Genomic DNA, 18,392 nt, shown 5'->3' with positions numbered 1-18,392 from the left:
CATATTGCTTGTATTTGCAAAAGCAGTCAACAATCATGGTAGAAATTATGTTAAAGCTCTATTTTGGGAATCCACCATCTTGCAAATATGCACAATAAAGGTCCAGACACACCCAATAATAAAATTAGCTATTCCATTGAGTCTCCCATGGTCAGACACCATGAAATAGACACCAAGTTTGCGTTTCTAGCTCATCTGGTTCAGAAGTTAGAGGCAAAACCTATTTTCTGGGTCCTTACATTATGGCGGCCATATTGTGGCGGCCATATTGGATTTCATGGAAACTTGCAATACAAAAAATGTTCATATGTATACCATTGATCAACCTGTGAAGTTTCGTGGAAATATCCCTCAGTTTAAAATTTTCCCTATTCACCCCCCATTAAAACTAATAGGGGGGCTAATATTGAGGCGGCCATATTGGAACTTTGCCGTACAAATTGACCGGGTTGTCCATTTAGGTTGTGATCCTACTGGGTCATAGATAATATTTCTGGTGGACAACCTTTTATGTCGGGGCAAATGCAGGTTTCCTAAAAAAAGGCTGGTTTGCCCCCTGGGTAGGTGACATTTGTGCAGAGGTGAAAAATAGGACTTAACTTTTCAGTCCTCAGAGCATCATCAGCACTAATTACAGGCTGCCCATGTTGGTTTCAAGTTAGCAAACAACATATTGATGGTAACCAATGGCAATGAGGCTGATGGAAGGCACAGAGCCAGCAATCAGCCCACTTCTGGTGTGGCAAAAGCTATGACAAATATTTTGTTTCTTTTTTCTTAATACTGTATAAAGGGTTTTTGAAAGGCGCTATACATTCAGTTTATTATTATTATTAAAGGGCCTGCAATGAAACATATCTATACAATATGAGTATAAACACAGTCCATACAGTATACTCTGGATGATGTTTCTGATTAATTGAGTAAAATAGACCACAATGGAAACAAGACTATACTTCCAGTATTGTTATTAATCATGTTAATTAAGCAATTAATCAATCAATCAAACAAACAATCAATCTATCAAAAAAGAGAGACATATTTTCATTAAGCCTTCCTTTTTCACCTTTGCACCAATATCACCTTTTCCACTATGTAAATAAATACATACTTTTGCATCCCAAGAGCCTAAACTCCTTTTTGTCAGTATGCAAGCCTGTTGTTATATCATTTACAAAGTCATGAAATAACATATATACAGCATTTCATAACTCAAGAGGTCAATTTGTTGTTCTTAATGGAATTAAACAATACAGAAAGCCAGATGCATCCCATTTCTGGCCTTCACGTGGGGGGGGGGGGGGGGAGAAAAATGCTATTTCCACTGTGTAACATTAAGGTTAATGAGCAAGAGTGGGGAAAAGTAAAGATTCTTTCCATTGCGCAATTACATCTCAGAGACAAAGGGGGGGACGGAGAGTTTCAATTAAGCAGCACACTGACATAACAGAAGGAAGGCCATGGTTAGGTAATCCAACAGGATGGAGATTGCTTGGTCATGATAACACATGCATGTGTTGTGTACACACAAACTGGCTCATATACTCACACTGGGGCGGCTGCACGTAGGACACGGTGCTCCACAGGGGTGTCGCACCAAATTCTGGGCCCTGGGTACAAGGATTCACTGCGGGGGCCCCTGTGCTTTAACTATTGAAAAATAGCAGATATACAAGCTCACAGCGCGGCACCGAGTGCCGCGCTGCGAGCTTGTAGATCTGCTATTTTTGAAAAATCATCAAAAATCTTTGAATATTTCAAATCCTTCTGAGGTTTTAAAAAAAAAAACCTATGTTTCTATGTCAGTGGAGCTCAAAACTTTTCATGTGAAGGACCTCCAAAATGGTATGTATTTGGCCACGGAACTCCATCTCAAAATATTGAGTTCCAGGGACCCCCCCCCCCCCCCAGAAGCTAAATTTGAGTTACAAATGTTCGCTTAAATAAATACATATATTCAAAGATTTGCACACATTTTCACGACTTTTCAAAAAATAGCAGATCTACAAGCTCGCAGCGCGGCACTCGGTGCCGCGCTGTGAGCTTGTATATCTGCTATTTTTCAATAGCTAAAGTATAAAACAATTAAGGCCCCTCCACCATCACCTTGGGCCCTATAGTAACTCAGTCCCACTTTCCTACCCCTTGTGACTGACGCCCCTGGTGCTCCACATCGGCCCATGCAGGGTTCAGTTACTCCTTCCATTACTGCTGACTAACTCCCGCTACCGGCTTGAGTGACAGCAGTGGGGCGTGTGGAGCAGAATGGCGTCCATTGACGATCTGGAACGAGCTGGAACAGAGGAGCCTGGGAAATCTGGGCCAGGATGAACCCGATCCCTGAAACGGAGCCCGGCGCTGCTGGCTCTGGTGTTACACATCTCGTAGCATCTGCCACTCGCAGGTGAGAATGACCTCCTCGACCCGAGGGGTCATCGGACACGACAACACACATGGTTGGTCAGGGCGTAGTGACTCTGTTATGTTTCCAAGGACCGTTTTTTGGAAGTAAGAATGGACGACACGCACAAAATCAACTATCACAATATTTTTGACCAAAGAAAAACTCGGTGTTGATATTGCGATGATAATGAATGATAAATAATAATGAATACCTATACTATCCCGCGGGGGAAATTCAGATATCGCAGCCCAACCCAGCTGCTTTTTTTTTATCAGCTTTGACTCAGCTGAACTCAACCCAGTGATGCCCACAAGGAGCGCAAGGGGGAAGGGGAGCAGTGGTAGCTGGAGTGGGGAATCGTACCTGTGACCTCTGGGGCCTCCGGAGTCCTAGGTGTGGACACTAACCACTCAGCCAACACTACTCTATGATAGTGATATGACGATCATAAAACATTTACACAGTAATAGGTAATACCTATATAATATCTGCGACAGCAAAAACAGTCAGGTAAGTACAAGAAATTACATCACTTTACAGCAGGACCCCCCAAGGACCCCCAGTTTAGTATGCGTTAGGCCACAGAACCCCTATAACTGTACAAGTGGACAAGTGGAACCAAGTGTACAAGTGGAACCAAATGGACCCATAAGGGTTCGTTTGGTTCCATTCGAACACTCTCAGAGGTACAGACCTGTATGGATCTATCAATACTTCAGCAGTTACCCCACCAAGGACCCTTGGAGGTCCCCGCACCTCACTTTGAGAACCACTGCTTTACTGTAATGCAGCATGTAAAGCAAGGAAACAACACTCTCTAAATTCCCAGACTATATCTAGTCTCCAGAGGTCATCGCCAATTCGCCATGTTGGCTTGTGGTGGACATTTTTGTAAAAAAACATTTTTAGCCACGTAGAATGATAGAATAATATTACCATAATAGGTCTGTAACTCAGAATGTGCAAATGGAACCAAATGGATCCGTAACACTCCCAGAGTTAATGGGGTCCTTGGAAATGAACCATTTGAGAACCACTAGTTAGACTAGTACTAATATGCCACAGTGTCGCAGTAAATAAGTGTCATACATTTTCTAAAGCAAACCTGGAGACATTCAGTATTTGGGTATTACGATTAAAATAAGAACATTATAATGGTGTGTAAAAAATGTAATCCATAATTTGCCACGGACAAGACCATGTCTTTGCCACGGACACATTTCTCTGTGTACGGACATATAGGACCCCTGCTAGTCTCATATCATGATAATGATATTGTATTGCTCAGTCCTACTTGAAAGAAGCAACATCCTCGATGTGAACACGTCGTTTTCGTGTTGCACTTGCTACCTACGACATCGCTATGTTTGAGATTTCCCCCTTAAAATAGCAAAGGATTATCATACAATTATCTTAATTGATGATTACTTATGGCCGAGGTTGTATGTGTCAGTACAGGGGGGGCGCTCTCCATTCCGACATGTTGCCTGTCTGCTGCCTGTATTTCATATGATGGTTGTGTCCGGGACGTTTCTGGGCATCAGCCTTCTGTGCGAGCCGGCAACCCATACCGCCACTTGCAACATACACTAGCGGTTGTCTGATAATCAACCGGCCAATTACAACGCAACCTTCGCTCCAGGACATGGGACTGAAACAGCTAACATGATTGTCCCCCCAGATAATGGGATCAGGACACCTGAAAGGGCAAGTAAAATAGCGGCGGACTGCAGTTACAACAACGCAAAGGTACAGCTTAGCGATTGGGTATGGCAAAGTATGGCAGCTGCCAAGTCTTGGCTACAGGGGAAAAACATTGAATGAACATCTTTAAATAAATTCATCATATGGCTGTTGCTAAGGTATGGCAACACAGGGGCGTCACCACCATTCATTGTGAGTACGACGGAACACCCCCACTTTCATAAAAACGTGAACTCATCCCCCCCACCTTTTTTTGCCGGCCGGGCTACTTTTTTTCTTTTTTTTTCCCACTACAAACTGTCTCTCTCATCAACACAAACGCAACCTCTCGTTACCGAAACTACAGCCAATCGCTCCCAACATCCTTGCCCATGTTGTATATTTTTAGATGAATTAGACTGAAAATGAATGACTAATCAGTACAGGCTGCCTGTCAACTAATTATTAGTTGGAATACTCATGGCAAATATACCTCAGTTGACACAGTCGTTCAAATTACATTATTTAGTTACATAATCAAACATTCCTCTTATGTCAACTTTACACTAATTAGTCATCGTGATAATTTGTTTAGCTAAAAATCAACAAACATACAATTAAACTGATTCACTGAGGCACTGTTAAACAAAAGAGGTGTTATCTCACCCTCTCTAGCAGAAGACCCATAGACTCACTGTCTCCATACATTCATTAGCCTACAGTGACATAAGAAATATGGGGTTATTAATATTGCCAGGCCCACTGGCCCCCACCATTGTGCTTACATTCCTTCCGGAAGCAGTCTCCCAGTTTCAATACAGAACCGCGAGGCTCCAGGCATATGTAAACAACATTGCATGCAACATTGACATCATGACAGTTTGTGCGCTATCGGATAAAGGGGGGTTTTAAAAAGGTCTCTCTCTCTCCCTCCTTCCCCCTTGGAGACATATATTTCTTACAATGCTGCTGTGTATGCAAAACCGCCGTACATTTTTTTTCTGTCAGTAATAGCCTATTGAATCTAACGTGGGAACAGAACAATCTTTGTAGTGTGTGTGTGTGTGTGTGTGTGTCTGTGAGACGTGCGTGCATGTGCGCTGTGTTGTGTGCTAACTATGGAGCTGTTTGCTGCTCCTGGCTTGCTATACCATTGTGTGGGGAAAAATCACCCAAAACCCCAATGAAAATCGCCCGAAACCGCAATAAAAACACTCAAAACAGGATAAAAAACACAATATTTCAATCATCCCCCCCACTATCTAAGACACTGTGACGCCCAACATGACTGGTGTCTTGCACGACACCAGTCATGTTGCCATACCTTAGCTTTTGCTGAACTGATGCCACTGTGTTGGACACGTGGCAGAATGCTACCTTTAACTTGAAACGTTAGTTGTGTAGTAACCAGCTACCATGCCATTATTGTGGTGCTGTAACAACGTAAAATGCTGATTCTAAGCAACAAAAGACAAAAGAGAACAAGCAATCAGGCTTTTGTCATTCTTATATGGTCCTCAAACTGTGGTAATTGAAATATGCTGTGTTTTTAAATGTATTGTCTGAAGAGTGACACTATAATAACGTGTTTTTATCTATCTAGATATCTAGATAATATATCTATCTACATCAACCCATTGGGGGAAAAAAAAACAAGATCAGACACGAAGCACCCTCTCCACACACACTTTTAAACAATACATTTATTGCGGGAGATGTAGAGGTAAAGCATGTCTGACAACAATTAAGGCTGTACAATATCATAAAACATAGTGGCCAATTTTTGTTTGGCCCAGAGAGTGATGACCCGCAACACCTCATTCTCATTGGTCAAGCTCACAAAAGAGGAGGAGCAGCACCGGTTGGACCGCAGAACTGTAGTGTGGGTTCTGTAGTTTACTGACTGAACTACAATTGACAGAGATTTGTACCCAGAATAGTGTAAACACGTAGCACCAGCTCTGAAAACAAGAGCACTATTAGAGCAGAAAACGAAAACAAAAGAAACTACCAAAAAAAACAAGACAAATATAAGTAGACTACGGTAAATATAAAAAAAAAACAGACGTTATTATTAACAGTAATAATGCTATATTTACAGTCGTATATTCACCAGCTTACTTTGCAACAAGTGGTAAATATGAACCCCAGGCCTGTAAAACCGGTAAAGCATCTGTGTCATTTTAGATTTTAGCATTGGCTGTTAAAAAAATAGCAGATGTACAAGGTCACAGCACGGCACGAAGTGACGCGATGTGAGTTTGTACATCTGCTATTTTTTTACATTTATGAAAGATCTACTGGTTTATAGAAGGCATTTGTAGAATGTACCACAGGTCTTAATGGGTCAAAGACTGTGAGCTATATTTTCGTCCACGCCTTACCATCCCTAAACTTCTTTGACTTCTTTTACTATTTTAAATGACATATTTTCCAAATAGTAAAAAATGCCAAATTAGTTTACAGATGAGAGGATTGGCGAAAATAAGGCCCTTTGTGTCAGTACCACAGCATGTAAGACGAGCACCACTGATCCACATAGTTTTAACATTCTTTTCCGACTGAGCAAAAACGGTACAGTACCATGTGTCATCCCCCCCTCCCCCCGCCCCAACCATTAACAAAACAAGAAAAACTATGATTGTCAAAAATATATATAATAATAAAAATAATAATCAAATAATCAATAATCAAAATCACAGCTTCAGCCTCATTCAGTCCAAACTAAAAAGCCTGAGTTATATTTAGTCGTGCTTTGTGTCTTGCATCGAAAATAGCAGATGTAAAAGCTTCCGACATGTAACAGTGTGACGCGTTGTGAGCTTGCACATCTGCTATTTTCGGTGTGAGCATGCAACTAAGTATAATAAAACAGGCGTACGTAGGCTCTGTAACAAAATAATAGAAATGTGCCATTTGTGCTGCATCACGAGTTATGACTGAAGAGCAGGTACGCAGAAAACAAAGGAATAGCGTGCTTGACTGGAATTCGTTCAACTGATGGTGAACCCTCACCAACGAGGAAACAGGAAAATAAGTCATCTGATAACAATCAGGTGCCGGACAATTAATAATGGATTTCAGGATGTTTGTTTGTTTTGGGGGAGAAGGAAAAAAAAAACATTGACTGTGAATGAGGTGTTTTTAACCAGTAGGTGTAGCTATTCTATTCCAACATCACTAAATCACTTTGAAATGTTGACAACCAGCAATCATTGATCTCTGACTACTTTCAATGTTAACCACGTGAACCCTAGCATTCCTGTTCTGACCATGTCATAATAGGTCAACATTTGGTGAAAAGTAGCCAATCTACAAGCTCTCAATGTGTCGTAAGAGCTTGTAGATCTGCTATTTCGGCAGAGGTTGCGTAGTGGGGGAAAAAGTAGGGACCCGGTCAACAAAGTATAGGGTATAAGTGATTAATAATACTGATTGGTGGCTTATCCATCCGAACAGCTCCAGAAACTCACATTTAGACTAGAACTCTGGACTACATTCACTAAAGTAGGAAAGCAGCAAACAGAGCAATTATTTCACTTAAATGTTCTGCCTCTCAGACAGAAAGGGGAATAGACAACTGTGGTTTGAGCCACCCTGATCTGAAATTGGAATACAGCAGGAAACAGGGCTCTCTTGCTCTCAAAGTGAGATGGAATATTGTAGATTTTTCTTTGATTTCTTCAGGAAATTATTGAAAAACAATTTTTTTATTGTTTTTAATTACGCTTTTTTTGGAATGTTTTTTGAAAAATGTTTTGAAATATTAATAATTAAAAACAAAATATAGGAAACCAAAAATTAAGGGACCAGTAAAAATGTGTCTGCGACCCACAAATGGGTCCCGACCCACTGTTTGGGAACCAGTGCATTAAACAACATGGGATTCCTATTTTTGGGCAAAATGTTGCAAAACATTCTTTTAAAAAAAAAATGTTTTATTTCTTTTATCAAAAATAATGAAATAGCAGATTTACAAGCTCACAACTATTTTCGCAAATTTTCAGCAACACTGTTGTGCTAAAGATAAAACAGTGTAACTTTTGTTGTTCTTTGAACACGTATTCACTAATGTTTAGTTTGAGCTATTATTCCAAACAGACAAACAAAATAACCTAATAATATAACTTGGTCATATAAGAGATGACCAAGTAAAGTTTCCTTGCGTACCCCATAGAAGGAAGTGCAACTTTTTAGACTGAAGTAAGCAAAAACAACAGCACAGCTGATAACACTACTGGAGCAGGAAGTTGCAGGATGCTCCAAAAATGAAATATCACCCTGCTTTAGAGTACGTGACAGTGTGCGTCTATGGGCGAGAGGGGTGGTGCGATTACTGATTATAGTGTCAGCTAATCCACAGAGCTACTTGTAGTTTGTAATAGCTCTTCTCAACCTTTTCAGGCTGTGAACCCCCAAAATAATCATATTTGAACTGGGGACCCCCCCCCCCCCCCCCACCCTGACAAGCACTTGGAATGTAGGAGTTGAGGCATTCAATCCAGTTTGGCTCGGTTCCACAGATGAACATTGTGAAAATAGCAGATCTACAAGCCAGATCGTCTATTTTCACAATTTCTGCCTCATATTATATGACAATTTGGCCAATGTTTGACCAGTTTTTATACGTATAGTTTGTTGATTACTTTTGATGCAGTAATAGAGTTTGAGGTATTAACCCTTGTTGTTTTTTTACAACAAGGGTTCATATTTTAGATATTAGTAATTCGAGGAAAGAAAAGAGTGTTAGAATATTTTCCTTTACTGCTTTCTTTCGTTTTAGCGATTTTGATTTCAGTAGGATGGGGGCCTGCGTATAAGTGGCTAAATATGTCTTTTTAGACACAATAAGCCAGTGATTTCTTAACCCTACTATTTACAGTAACACTACCAGCCCCCATTAGTCACATCTGCCCAAGAAAGATTGTGGTGCATCTTGGGAATGGGCTTAGCTATAGATATAGCTTAAAAATAGATATTTAGACACTTGTACGCAGGCCCCCCAACCACTGAAATAAAAATCGTTAAAATCGCTAAAGCGATATATAAAAGCGATAAATCAAAACATTATAACACTCATATTTTCTTTTCCGTAAGTAAAATCTAAAATATGAACCCTTGTTGTAAAAAACAAAAACAAAGTTGTCCTTTCAATTGCCACTTCAATGTCAACTGAGGGACCCCCAAAAATCCTGTGAGGTTGAGAAGCACTAGTTAGTGCAGTGGTCCCCAACCTCTTCTGGACCAGGGGTCGCTTGAAAATCTTGACAGCATTGGCGCCGTGGCCCACCCATCTGACATTCATTCAGCTGAGAGAGAAGGTTTATTTTAACCCATTCAGGCCTAGAATTAGTAGATGCTTTAACTATTAAAAAATAGCAGATATACAAGCTCACTCGGTGCCGCACTGCGAGCTTGTAGATCTGCTATTTTTGACAAAGTCGTGAAAATGTGTGCAAATCTTTGAATATATGTATTTTCAAAGCAAACGTTTGTAACTCAAATTTTGCTTCTGGGTGGTCCCTGGAACTAAATATTTTGAGATGGGGGTACGTGGCCAAATACATATCATTTTGGGGGTCCTTCACATGAAAAGGTTTGAGCACCACTGACATAGTAGTCTCTCAAGAACAGACTAACTGAGCTCCAGTTAAGTGAAAAGGACCTTTTCTTTGACGATGGCTGGCCAGATTGCTGACATAGAAACATAGGTTTTTTCCAAAAATCTTAGAAGGATTCAAAAGACACTTATAGAATCGGGTCAAAATTCTAATTTTCAAGATTTTTCAAAAATAGCAGATCTACAAGCTCGCAGCGCGGCACTCGGTGCCGCGCTGTGAGCTTGTATATCTGCTATTTTTTTATATTTAAAGCATAAAATGGGTTAATGATCAATCAATCACTCTATTGCGTTCCGGCTTGATTCAATGGAACCCAACATAGTATATAAGTTCCTATCGGTATCACAATGAAAAAATAGAAATAATAATAATAATAATCCAAGGTTTTAAAGAATAAATACCATGACACTTTTTACATTATATTATCATAAAAAAAAACATAATATATTATAAATAGTTTTGCAGATTATTTGGGGTCCCTCTTGCAATCTTAACGGCCAGGTTGGGAATCGCAGCTTTAGTTTATTGCTTGTGTGTGTGTGTGTGTGTGTGTGTGCGTGCGTGTGTGCGTGCGCGTGTGCGTGCGTGCGTGTGTGTGTGTGTGTGTGTGCGCACACGCGCGTGCTCGTGTGCGTAGAAACTGTTTTGCTGGATATTCAACTGTTAAACTGATGATAGGCTTGTAGTTTACTTGTAGTTTACTTATGATCCTAGATTACTATTTCTATGCATTTGATGTTACCTCGTGTTTTCCTTGCCTAAAATAGAGCAATTATCTTTAAACACTTTTGGAAAAAAAATAAAGAAAATCTTAATTTGTAAAAACACTACATACAAAGCGAGCAATTACCTTAAAGGTGATACACCATGCATTTAAAAAGTATTTATGTCATATTGTTTATGTCCCAAAAACGTTTTCAAAAGGTTTGAGGCTAAATTACCACTCCTCGGACCCCAAAAAAGGTTTTAAAATAGGAAAAGTGAAATTTCATGGTGTATCACCTTTAAACAACTGCTATTTGTGCACAACCTTTCCTATGTGGAACTATAGGCCAACTATTCCTGACAGCAAATGCACAATTCTTGTGGTTTTGTTAGTTAGATTCGCCTCAGTTGCAACGTAACAGCTCTGAGAACACCACGTTTCTATTCCCTTAAATCTTAGATACATTATTTCGTGTTGATTGTATTGTTCCACTTTTGCAATGTTAACGTATGTTTTCTCATACTAATAAAGCCCTTTGAATTGAATCAAACTGAATTGTGTGTGTTTCTCTGTGTGTGTGTGTGGGGGGGGGGGGGTGTAGCAGTTAGTGCAGTGGTTCCCAAACGTTTTAGCCCGTGACACAAAAGAGAAATTAGACATTCGCCCGGGACCCAAACTAGTGAAAATACTTTGCAGATCTACAAGCTCACAACGCGGCAGGAAAAAGCGCCGCGTTGAGAGCTTGTAGAATCACTACTTCTTAATTATTATTATTTTATTTATGGAATTTCTTAGATGTGTTTGTTTGTTTGAACGTTTATAAAATTATTCTAAATTTTCAAAAAATATATATATATTTTAAGTTTCAAAAGATTCTTCAAAAGATTCTTTTGAAATATAGTCTTGTAGCCAAAATGTGAACCCGGACATTTTGAGTACCCTAAAGTTTTATGTTAGAAATGTTGAGTATGGGTCCCCAGCATGTAGAAACTGCCGGATGCTAACTTGTATATGTTGAGCAATTTGCATAATTTGCATAATAAGCGTTAATTAGTATAATCACCTATATGGATAATATGTCAAAAACTGATAGGACGATTTGAACAATATTGGAGTGGTTTTGGGGGTTATTGAAGATGCTGAATCCATTTCTGACATTTTCTAAATTCAAAATAGCCGCTTTAAACTGTAAATGGCCATATACCAACTTAAATTGGGATGATTTTGATACTTTTTTGTTGATTTTGATTATGAATTAATTGATAAATGTAGTTATTTATATGCTTATACATTATCTGCATTTCAAAAGCCAAATATAGACAATCCACACAAAATGATTAGAACAATGACTGCCACAATAGCCTAGCAAAAATAGTCACTTCATCATTTGGAAAATCAACCAAAAATGATCAAAATCATCCCAATTTAAGTTGGTATATGGCCATTTCCGGTTTAAAACAGTCATTTTGAATTTAGAAAATGTCAGAAATGGATTCAGCATCCTCAATAACCCCCAAAACCACTCCAATATTGTTCAAATCAGCCAATCAGTTTTTGACATATTATCCATTATTATAGGTGATTATGCTAATTAAATCTAATTATGCTAATTATGAAAATTGCTCAACATATACAAGTTAGCATCCGGCAGTTTTTACATGCTGGGGACCCATACTCAACATTTCTAACATAAAACTTTAGGGTACTCAAAATGTCCGGGTTCACAATGGGGCTCTATGGGCTGGCTACTAGACTAATATACTTTAGTTTTTGTAGGAAAAGTCGTGACCCATAAAAATTGGTCCGTGACACACAAATGGGTCACTGACCCACTGTTTGGGAAACAGTGAGTTAGTGCAGTGGTTCTCAACCTGTGGGTCAGGACCCCAGGGGGGTCCCCAAATTATTTTGGGGGGGGGGGGGTCCCCAGATGATTAACTTAATGTGCAACACCGTTTTCTCACTCAACAGTAAACAAACCAACATAAAGTTTAAGTGTATAGAGGCAATCTGCACGTTGCCAAAGTGACAATCTAAGGACTTTTTAATACCTCTAAAATGACAAATTAAACACTGGCCAAATTGTCAAATATTAGAGGCAGAAATTGTGAAAATAGCAGATCTACATGCTCACAACGTTGCGAGGCGTTGTGAGCATGTAGATCTGCTATTTTCACAATTGAACCGTGTTATACCGTACAAAATGTAATTCCTCAACACCCCAAGTGCTCGTCAGGATGGAGGGGGGGGGGGGGGGGTCACCCAGTTAAAATATGATTATTTTGAGGGTCGTGGCCTGAAAAGGTTGAGAACCACTGAGTTAGTGTATGATGGGGGCGCGCGATTCCATCTACGCCGCACAGGTGACACAGCACTGTCTCTGGACCGACCTGAGGGAGCAGCGACCCAGGAGCTTCAGCTTGTCACAGAAGCGGGACGTCATGCTGTTCTTCCTGCACGCTGGACCTGTCCAAACACAGAAGAGACCAAAGATGAGGCTGCACTCCATGAAGCTGTAATATAGCCTACATCAGATGTGCTTCTGCAAATGCACACAGTGAGCGAGGACTGCTAGCGTGCGACAGTCTGCTGAAAGTTGTCTTTGAATGCACGTGGTACAGAGGGACAGGCAGTATAGGGCTGAGCGATTAACCGGAGATATGTCCAAACCGATATTTAAAGTCAAGAAATTGGGGGTGCCTGCTGGCCTGGCAATCCGGGCAACAAGCCACATATAGGCTCTAATGCAGCCTGACAGCATGTTGCGGGTTCGAATGCCGATCACGACAACCTTTGCTCTCCATAGGCTCCTATTCATTGCTGGTGCAAAGAAACTGCTTTATCTCGGAATCTACTTGAACTTCGAGAACCGCTCTTTTTCACAGCGACACCGTACCGCGACGGTAAGCCACGGTTAGGATTTTATTTTCGCAACGAAAAGTAAACAAGCTGATCTGCCATTTTAAACCGTGAATTTCCATAACAGTGCTCTTTTGGGCTCTTCAAAATGAAGCCGAAGTCAATGGTGGCACTCTATAGGGTGTGCCAAATGTAGTTCTAAGAGCGGCCATTTCTTGGGTAAACACAGCCTTACACAGGTGTTCTGATTAGACTATAGCATTAGTTCTATGCAATCAAACAATTGAAACACCTGTGTTTTGACCCAAGAAATGGCCGCTAAGGACTACAATGACGTAGCCGCTGGCACATACTATAGCCAAATAATTACCAAAATAATGGCATCCAATGTGTTAATCTTACTCATGCAGGTCTTATTGAATAATCCATTTCATTTAATAAAAAATATATCAGCAAGTCAATATGAAAAGATTAAAATATATTTTTTATAATCGTCTAAATTGATTCGTTCGATTAACCACTTAACTCTGTATTATGCTTTGTTGAGCGACGGTGAGGAGCAAATAAATCTGAAAATAGCCAATCTACAAGCTCACAACATAGATCTACTGTTTTCACTTTAAATACAAATAAAAAACAACATATAATCGTGCATTAACCGCAGTCGAAGCAGAAGTTCTACTGGTTTGAAGTCATTTGGCCCAGCCCTAGAGGGTCAGTGTTGCTGGCATACCTGTGTTGGTCTTACATTCCTGCATATTGCACTTCCTGAGTGTTTCTGGCTTGTCCATCTTCTCACAGAGGCTGTTTGGCATTAGAGCGGAGTCCTCCTCGCTCATACAGTTCACTTCACGATGCTGCACACCCCCGCCACAGCTTACAGAGCACTGTACACACACACACACACGCGCACACGCACACGCACACGCACACGCACACGCACACACACACACACACACACACACACACACACACACACACACACACACACACACATTTAGTCCAGTGGTTTTTCAACCCTCACCATTATTTATTCTGCATTTGAGCTGAATAAATGGACCAGAATCATTTCTTATCGTTTGTCCACAATTTCACGTTGTACTGTGGTACCATTGGAGATAATAGGCAAATGTTGATCAAAATAACAATTCTTTAATTAAGTAATGCAGGTGTTTATCAACAATTTAACTTTTGAGAGCATGTAGATACATAATATATATATATATACAGTATATATTAGGGCTGGGATGTGATTAAAATATTTAATCTAATTAATTACAGGCTCTGTGATTAATTAATCGCAATTAATCACATTTTAATCGTACATCGATATTTGACCTGAGAAGCATTTTTTTCAAGTAAAACACATTTTGTTGTACGAGTGAATCAACAAGTGAGTTTTTTAAATCTAAATTTCGCATCCACTGGGCCAAGCAAAGCGATCTGATTGGCTACTTCTCCCTTTGCGTTTGTTGTCTCTTCTTGGTTGGTGCATCTCTATGATCGGTATGCGCGAAACTGAAGGTTCTGTGGTGCAAAAACTAAGTGCGATTAAAATGCATTCATTTTTTTAATCGTGTTAATTTTATGTAATTAATTCATCGCAAGTAATCAGTTAAAGTCCCAGCCTTAATATATATATAAAATAAAAAATGACACAGGTGCTTTCCCTTTCCTAATCGGTGAAAAACATGCATGACGCTTTTTTTGGTCTGTGCCTTACCCTAAAAGTCTGTCTTTTTGTTTTACTATTTTGAAGAACATTTTAAGACAGTTTAGCTAGCAGGTATACTGAGCTTGTAGATCGTGTATTTTAAGTATTTTTAAATGTTTTTCAAAAGAGTAAAAATAAGGCAAAGAAGTTTAGGGACAAGGGGCCTATACGGACGCAAATAGGCAGGGGCGACGCGTCACAAGGGGTAGGAAAGTGGGACTGAGTTACTAGGGCCCAAGGTGGTGGAGGGGCCTTAATTATTTTATACTTTAACTATTGAAAAATAGCAGATATACAAGCTCACAGCGCGGTGCCATGCTGCGAGCTTGTAGATCTGCTATTTTTGAAAAGTCATTGAAAATGTGTGCAAATCTTTGAATATATGTATTTTGTAACTCAAATTTTGCTTCTGGGGGGGGGTCCCTGGAACTCAATATTTGGAGATGGGGGTCCGTGGCCAAATACATACCATTTTGGGGGTCCTTCACATGAAAAGGTTTTAGCTCCACTGACATCGAAACATAGGTTTTTCAAAAAAAAAAAAAAAAAAAACTTAGAAGGATTTGAATTATTCAAAGATTTTCATGATTTTTCAAAAATAGCAGATCTACAAGCTCGCAGCGCTATTTTGAAGAACATTTTAAGACAGTTTAGCTAGCAGGTATACTGAGCTTGTAGATTGTGTATTTTAAGTATTTTTAAATGTTTTTCAAAAGAGTAAAAATAAGGCAAAGAAGTTTAGGGACAAGGGGTAAGGCACAGACGCAAATAGGCAGGGGCGTCACAAGGGGTAGGAAAGTGTGACTGAGTTACTAGGGCCCAAGGTGGTGGAGGGGCCTTAATTATTTTATACTTTAACTATTGAAAAATAGCAGATATACAAGCTCACAGCGTGCAAGCTTGTAGATCTGCTATTTTTGAAAAGTCGTGGAAAATGTGTGCAAATCTTTGAATATATGTATTTTGTAACTAAAATTTTGCTTCTGGGGGGTCCCTGGAACTCAATATTTGGAGATGGGGGTCCGTGGCCAAATACATACCATTTTGGAGGTCCTTCACATGAAAAGGTTTTAGCTCCACTGACATCGAAACATAGGTTTAAAAAAAAAAAAAAAAAAAAAAACTTAGAAGGATTTGAATTATGATTAAGATTTTCATGATTTTTCAAAAATAGCAGATCTACAAGCTCGCAGCGCGGCACTCGGTGCCGCGCTGTGAGCTTGTATATCTGCTATTTTTCAATAGTTAAAGCACAGGGGCCCCACAGTGAATCATTGTACCCAGGGCCCAGAATGTGGTGCGACACCCCTGCAAATAGGGCCCCCAGTGTCCCCGCCTCACCTCCTCCCAGTCCTGGGGGTCCCAGCGAGAGCAGGGCTTTAGCCTGCAGGACTCTACGCTGTTTGGCCTCAGTGGGGCGCTACAGCGCTGGGGCTCCGGGCAGAACACCAGGCGCTCTCTGATTCCTTCCCCACAGCTGCCTGAGCACTAGAAGAAGAAGTCAACAGGGTTCATGTGATTCTGTTAACTCACTTAAATTCATTGATAAACTGTATGTCATGCTCAGATACGTCTTTTTTTTTTTTTTTTTTATAAAGTGGCCAGATGGGTGGGCCACGATTGCTTTGATGGTTTTCAAGAGGGTCCTAAGCCAAGAAAAGTTTGAGAACCACCGATGCTGGGTTGTATTTTCCATCTTGCGTTATTGAATCAGTTTTTATCTTTATTCTGTTAATCTCTACGCTGTACTTTTTATCTTCTGTTTCATTACCTCTGATGTATTTTATTCTGTTCCATTAAATTAGACTTTGTTCTTTTCAGGTACAAAAAAGAAAAAAGACAATTGGCAGCGACTGCAATAGGTTGGGTCCTGATCAGTCTCTTGCAAAACAAAAAATCCCAAATACGGAGGTGACTGAGATCATAGCATCATAGATGTCTGACCACAGGAGACTGACACAGTATGTCCATATATGGGCATTCCAAGATATGGGCTTAATATTGATGACATCGCATCAGGGCGATTTCCCAGAATCGAATCTCTCTAGTTGGAAAGACCCTGTCTGTTAGTTTGTTTGTTTGTTTATTTGTTTGTTCATTTTTTGATTGAAATGGGTTCACAGTGCGTGTGCGCATGCATGTGAGCTCGCGATTGTGTGCGATGTGTGCTGTTATTTTTTTCTGTTGCTATTCAATCAATCAATCAATCAATCAAACTTCATTAAGGCCATAGCAACATAAAACATAAAAATAACATACAAATACAAACAAGGGTGGACGTGGTCCACATGAAATCATAAACAAGCTTACACGCCAATGGTTCCACAATTTAGAAACAAACCTGACCGAGCTCAGTAAAGGGTTTGACAAGGTTAAAATTACACTGTTAGCAGAATCAGACAGCCTACACATACATTTGTACATGAGGTTCCGCAACACAGCGGAGCAGGTGGGTACACCAATATTTACAAACACTCCATGACTATTGTTAGTCATGGATGCCAGTTCCCACTTGATGTCATGTGGGAGTTCAGACTGCTTCAGGCCATAATGAATAACTGATAGCTTGCAGAATGTCTTCAAAGTAGGATGTAAATCTAACACGTACAGGTCAACAGCAGGTATACATGCTTTGAGTCCTCCAAAGAAGATGATACAATCTCCCACCATGCAACAGCACATCCCATACATCCTACAGGGGTATTTCCCCTTGGCCTCAACATACTTCCAGGAAAAGGTCTTTGGACTGAATTTCCACAGATCATTGAAGCACTGGTTCCAGTTCCCGTAGACACCAAATATGTACAGCTCTCCATTGTAGGCGAAGGCTGAATGACAAATACGTTCTTCTGGGAGAGGTTGTCCAGAAGGCATGCTTAGCCAACAGTTGGTCTCTGTGTCAAACACAGTGATGTTGTTCCATTTGTGCCCCCAGCCCCCAAATACAAACATCTTTGTCCCAATGATGGTGGCAGGGTGACCTGCTGAAGCAGGTGGTTTAGTTCCTCTGGTGTTGATTAAAGACCAGACCATTATGGTGGTGTCCAACTTGTACATGTCATTAAAATATCGGGTCAGCGAGGTGCGTCCTCCATAGACATACACAACCTTCCCCAGGACACAGGCTGAGTGGAACCACCTTTCACCTGGAATAGTCCCAGAAATATTGGGTTTGAACCAGCTGTGGGTGTTAACATCAAAGGCATAAAGCACATTTCAGTGAGGATACCCTCCCCAGATGTAGACATTTTCTTCTACCAGCACAGCTGTATGGCCCTGGCGCCAGGAGGGAACCTCAATGGGACGTTGTCCTCTTCCATTTGTCACTGGGGGCAACTTCCTCCAACGCAAAGACAATGTGTTGAAGATGTGGACTTCAATCTGATCACTGTTGTTCAGGTAGTT

The 18,392-nt window shown here is 40.3% G+C and overlaps 1 protein-coding gene across 1 annotated transcript in view; it reads right to left on the bottom strand.

Moving 5' to 3' along the window:
* Positions 1 to 12,764: 12,764 nt before the first annotated feature.
* Positions 12,765 to 18,392, bottom strand: part of LOC308295647 (A disintegrin and metalloproteinase with thrombospondin motifs 12-like) — a gene marked incomplete at both ends in the record, with an annotated part of 51,943 nt that continues 46,315 nt past the window's right edge. Inside the window, 3 exons of the mRNA XM_080738697.1 lie at positions 12,765 to 12,880; positions 14,007 to 14,160; positions 16,329 to 16,475. Coding sequence (XP_080594823.1) covers positions 12,765 to 12,880; positions 14,007 to 14,160; positions 16,329 to 16,475 — 417 coding nt within the window. The remainder of the gene's footprint in view (positions 12,881 to 14,006; positions 14,161 to 16,328; positions 16,476 to 18,392) is intronic.

This window comes from Nannobrachium achirus (genome assembly GCF_963921795.1).
Source record: "Nannobrachium achirus genome assembly, chromosome: 12".
Classification (NCBI taxonomy): domain Eukaryota; kingdom Metazoa; phylum Chordata; class Actinopteri; order Myctophiformes; family Myctophidae; genus Nannobrachium; species Nannobrachium achirus.
Note: the sequence above shows the minus strand (reverse complement) of the source record. Positions and strands in the feature narration are given on the sequence as shown.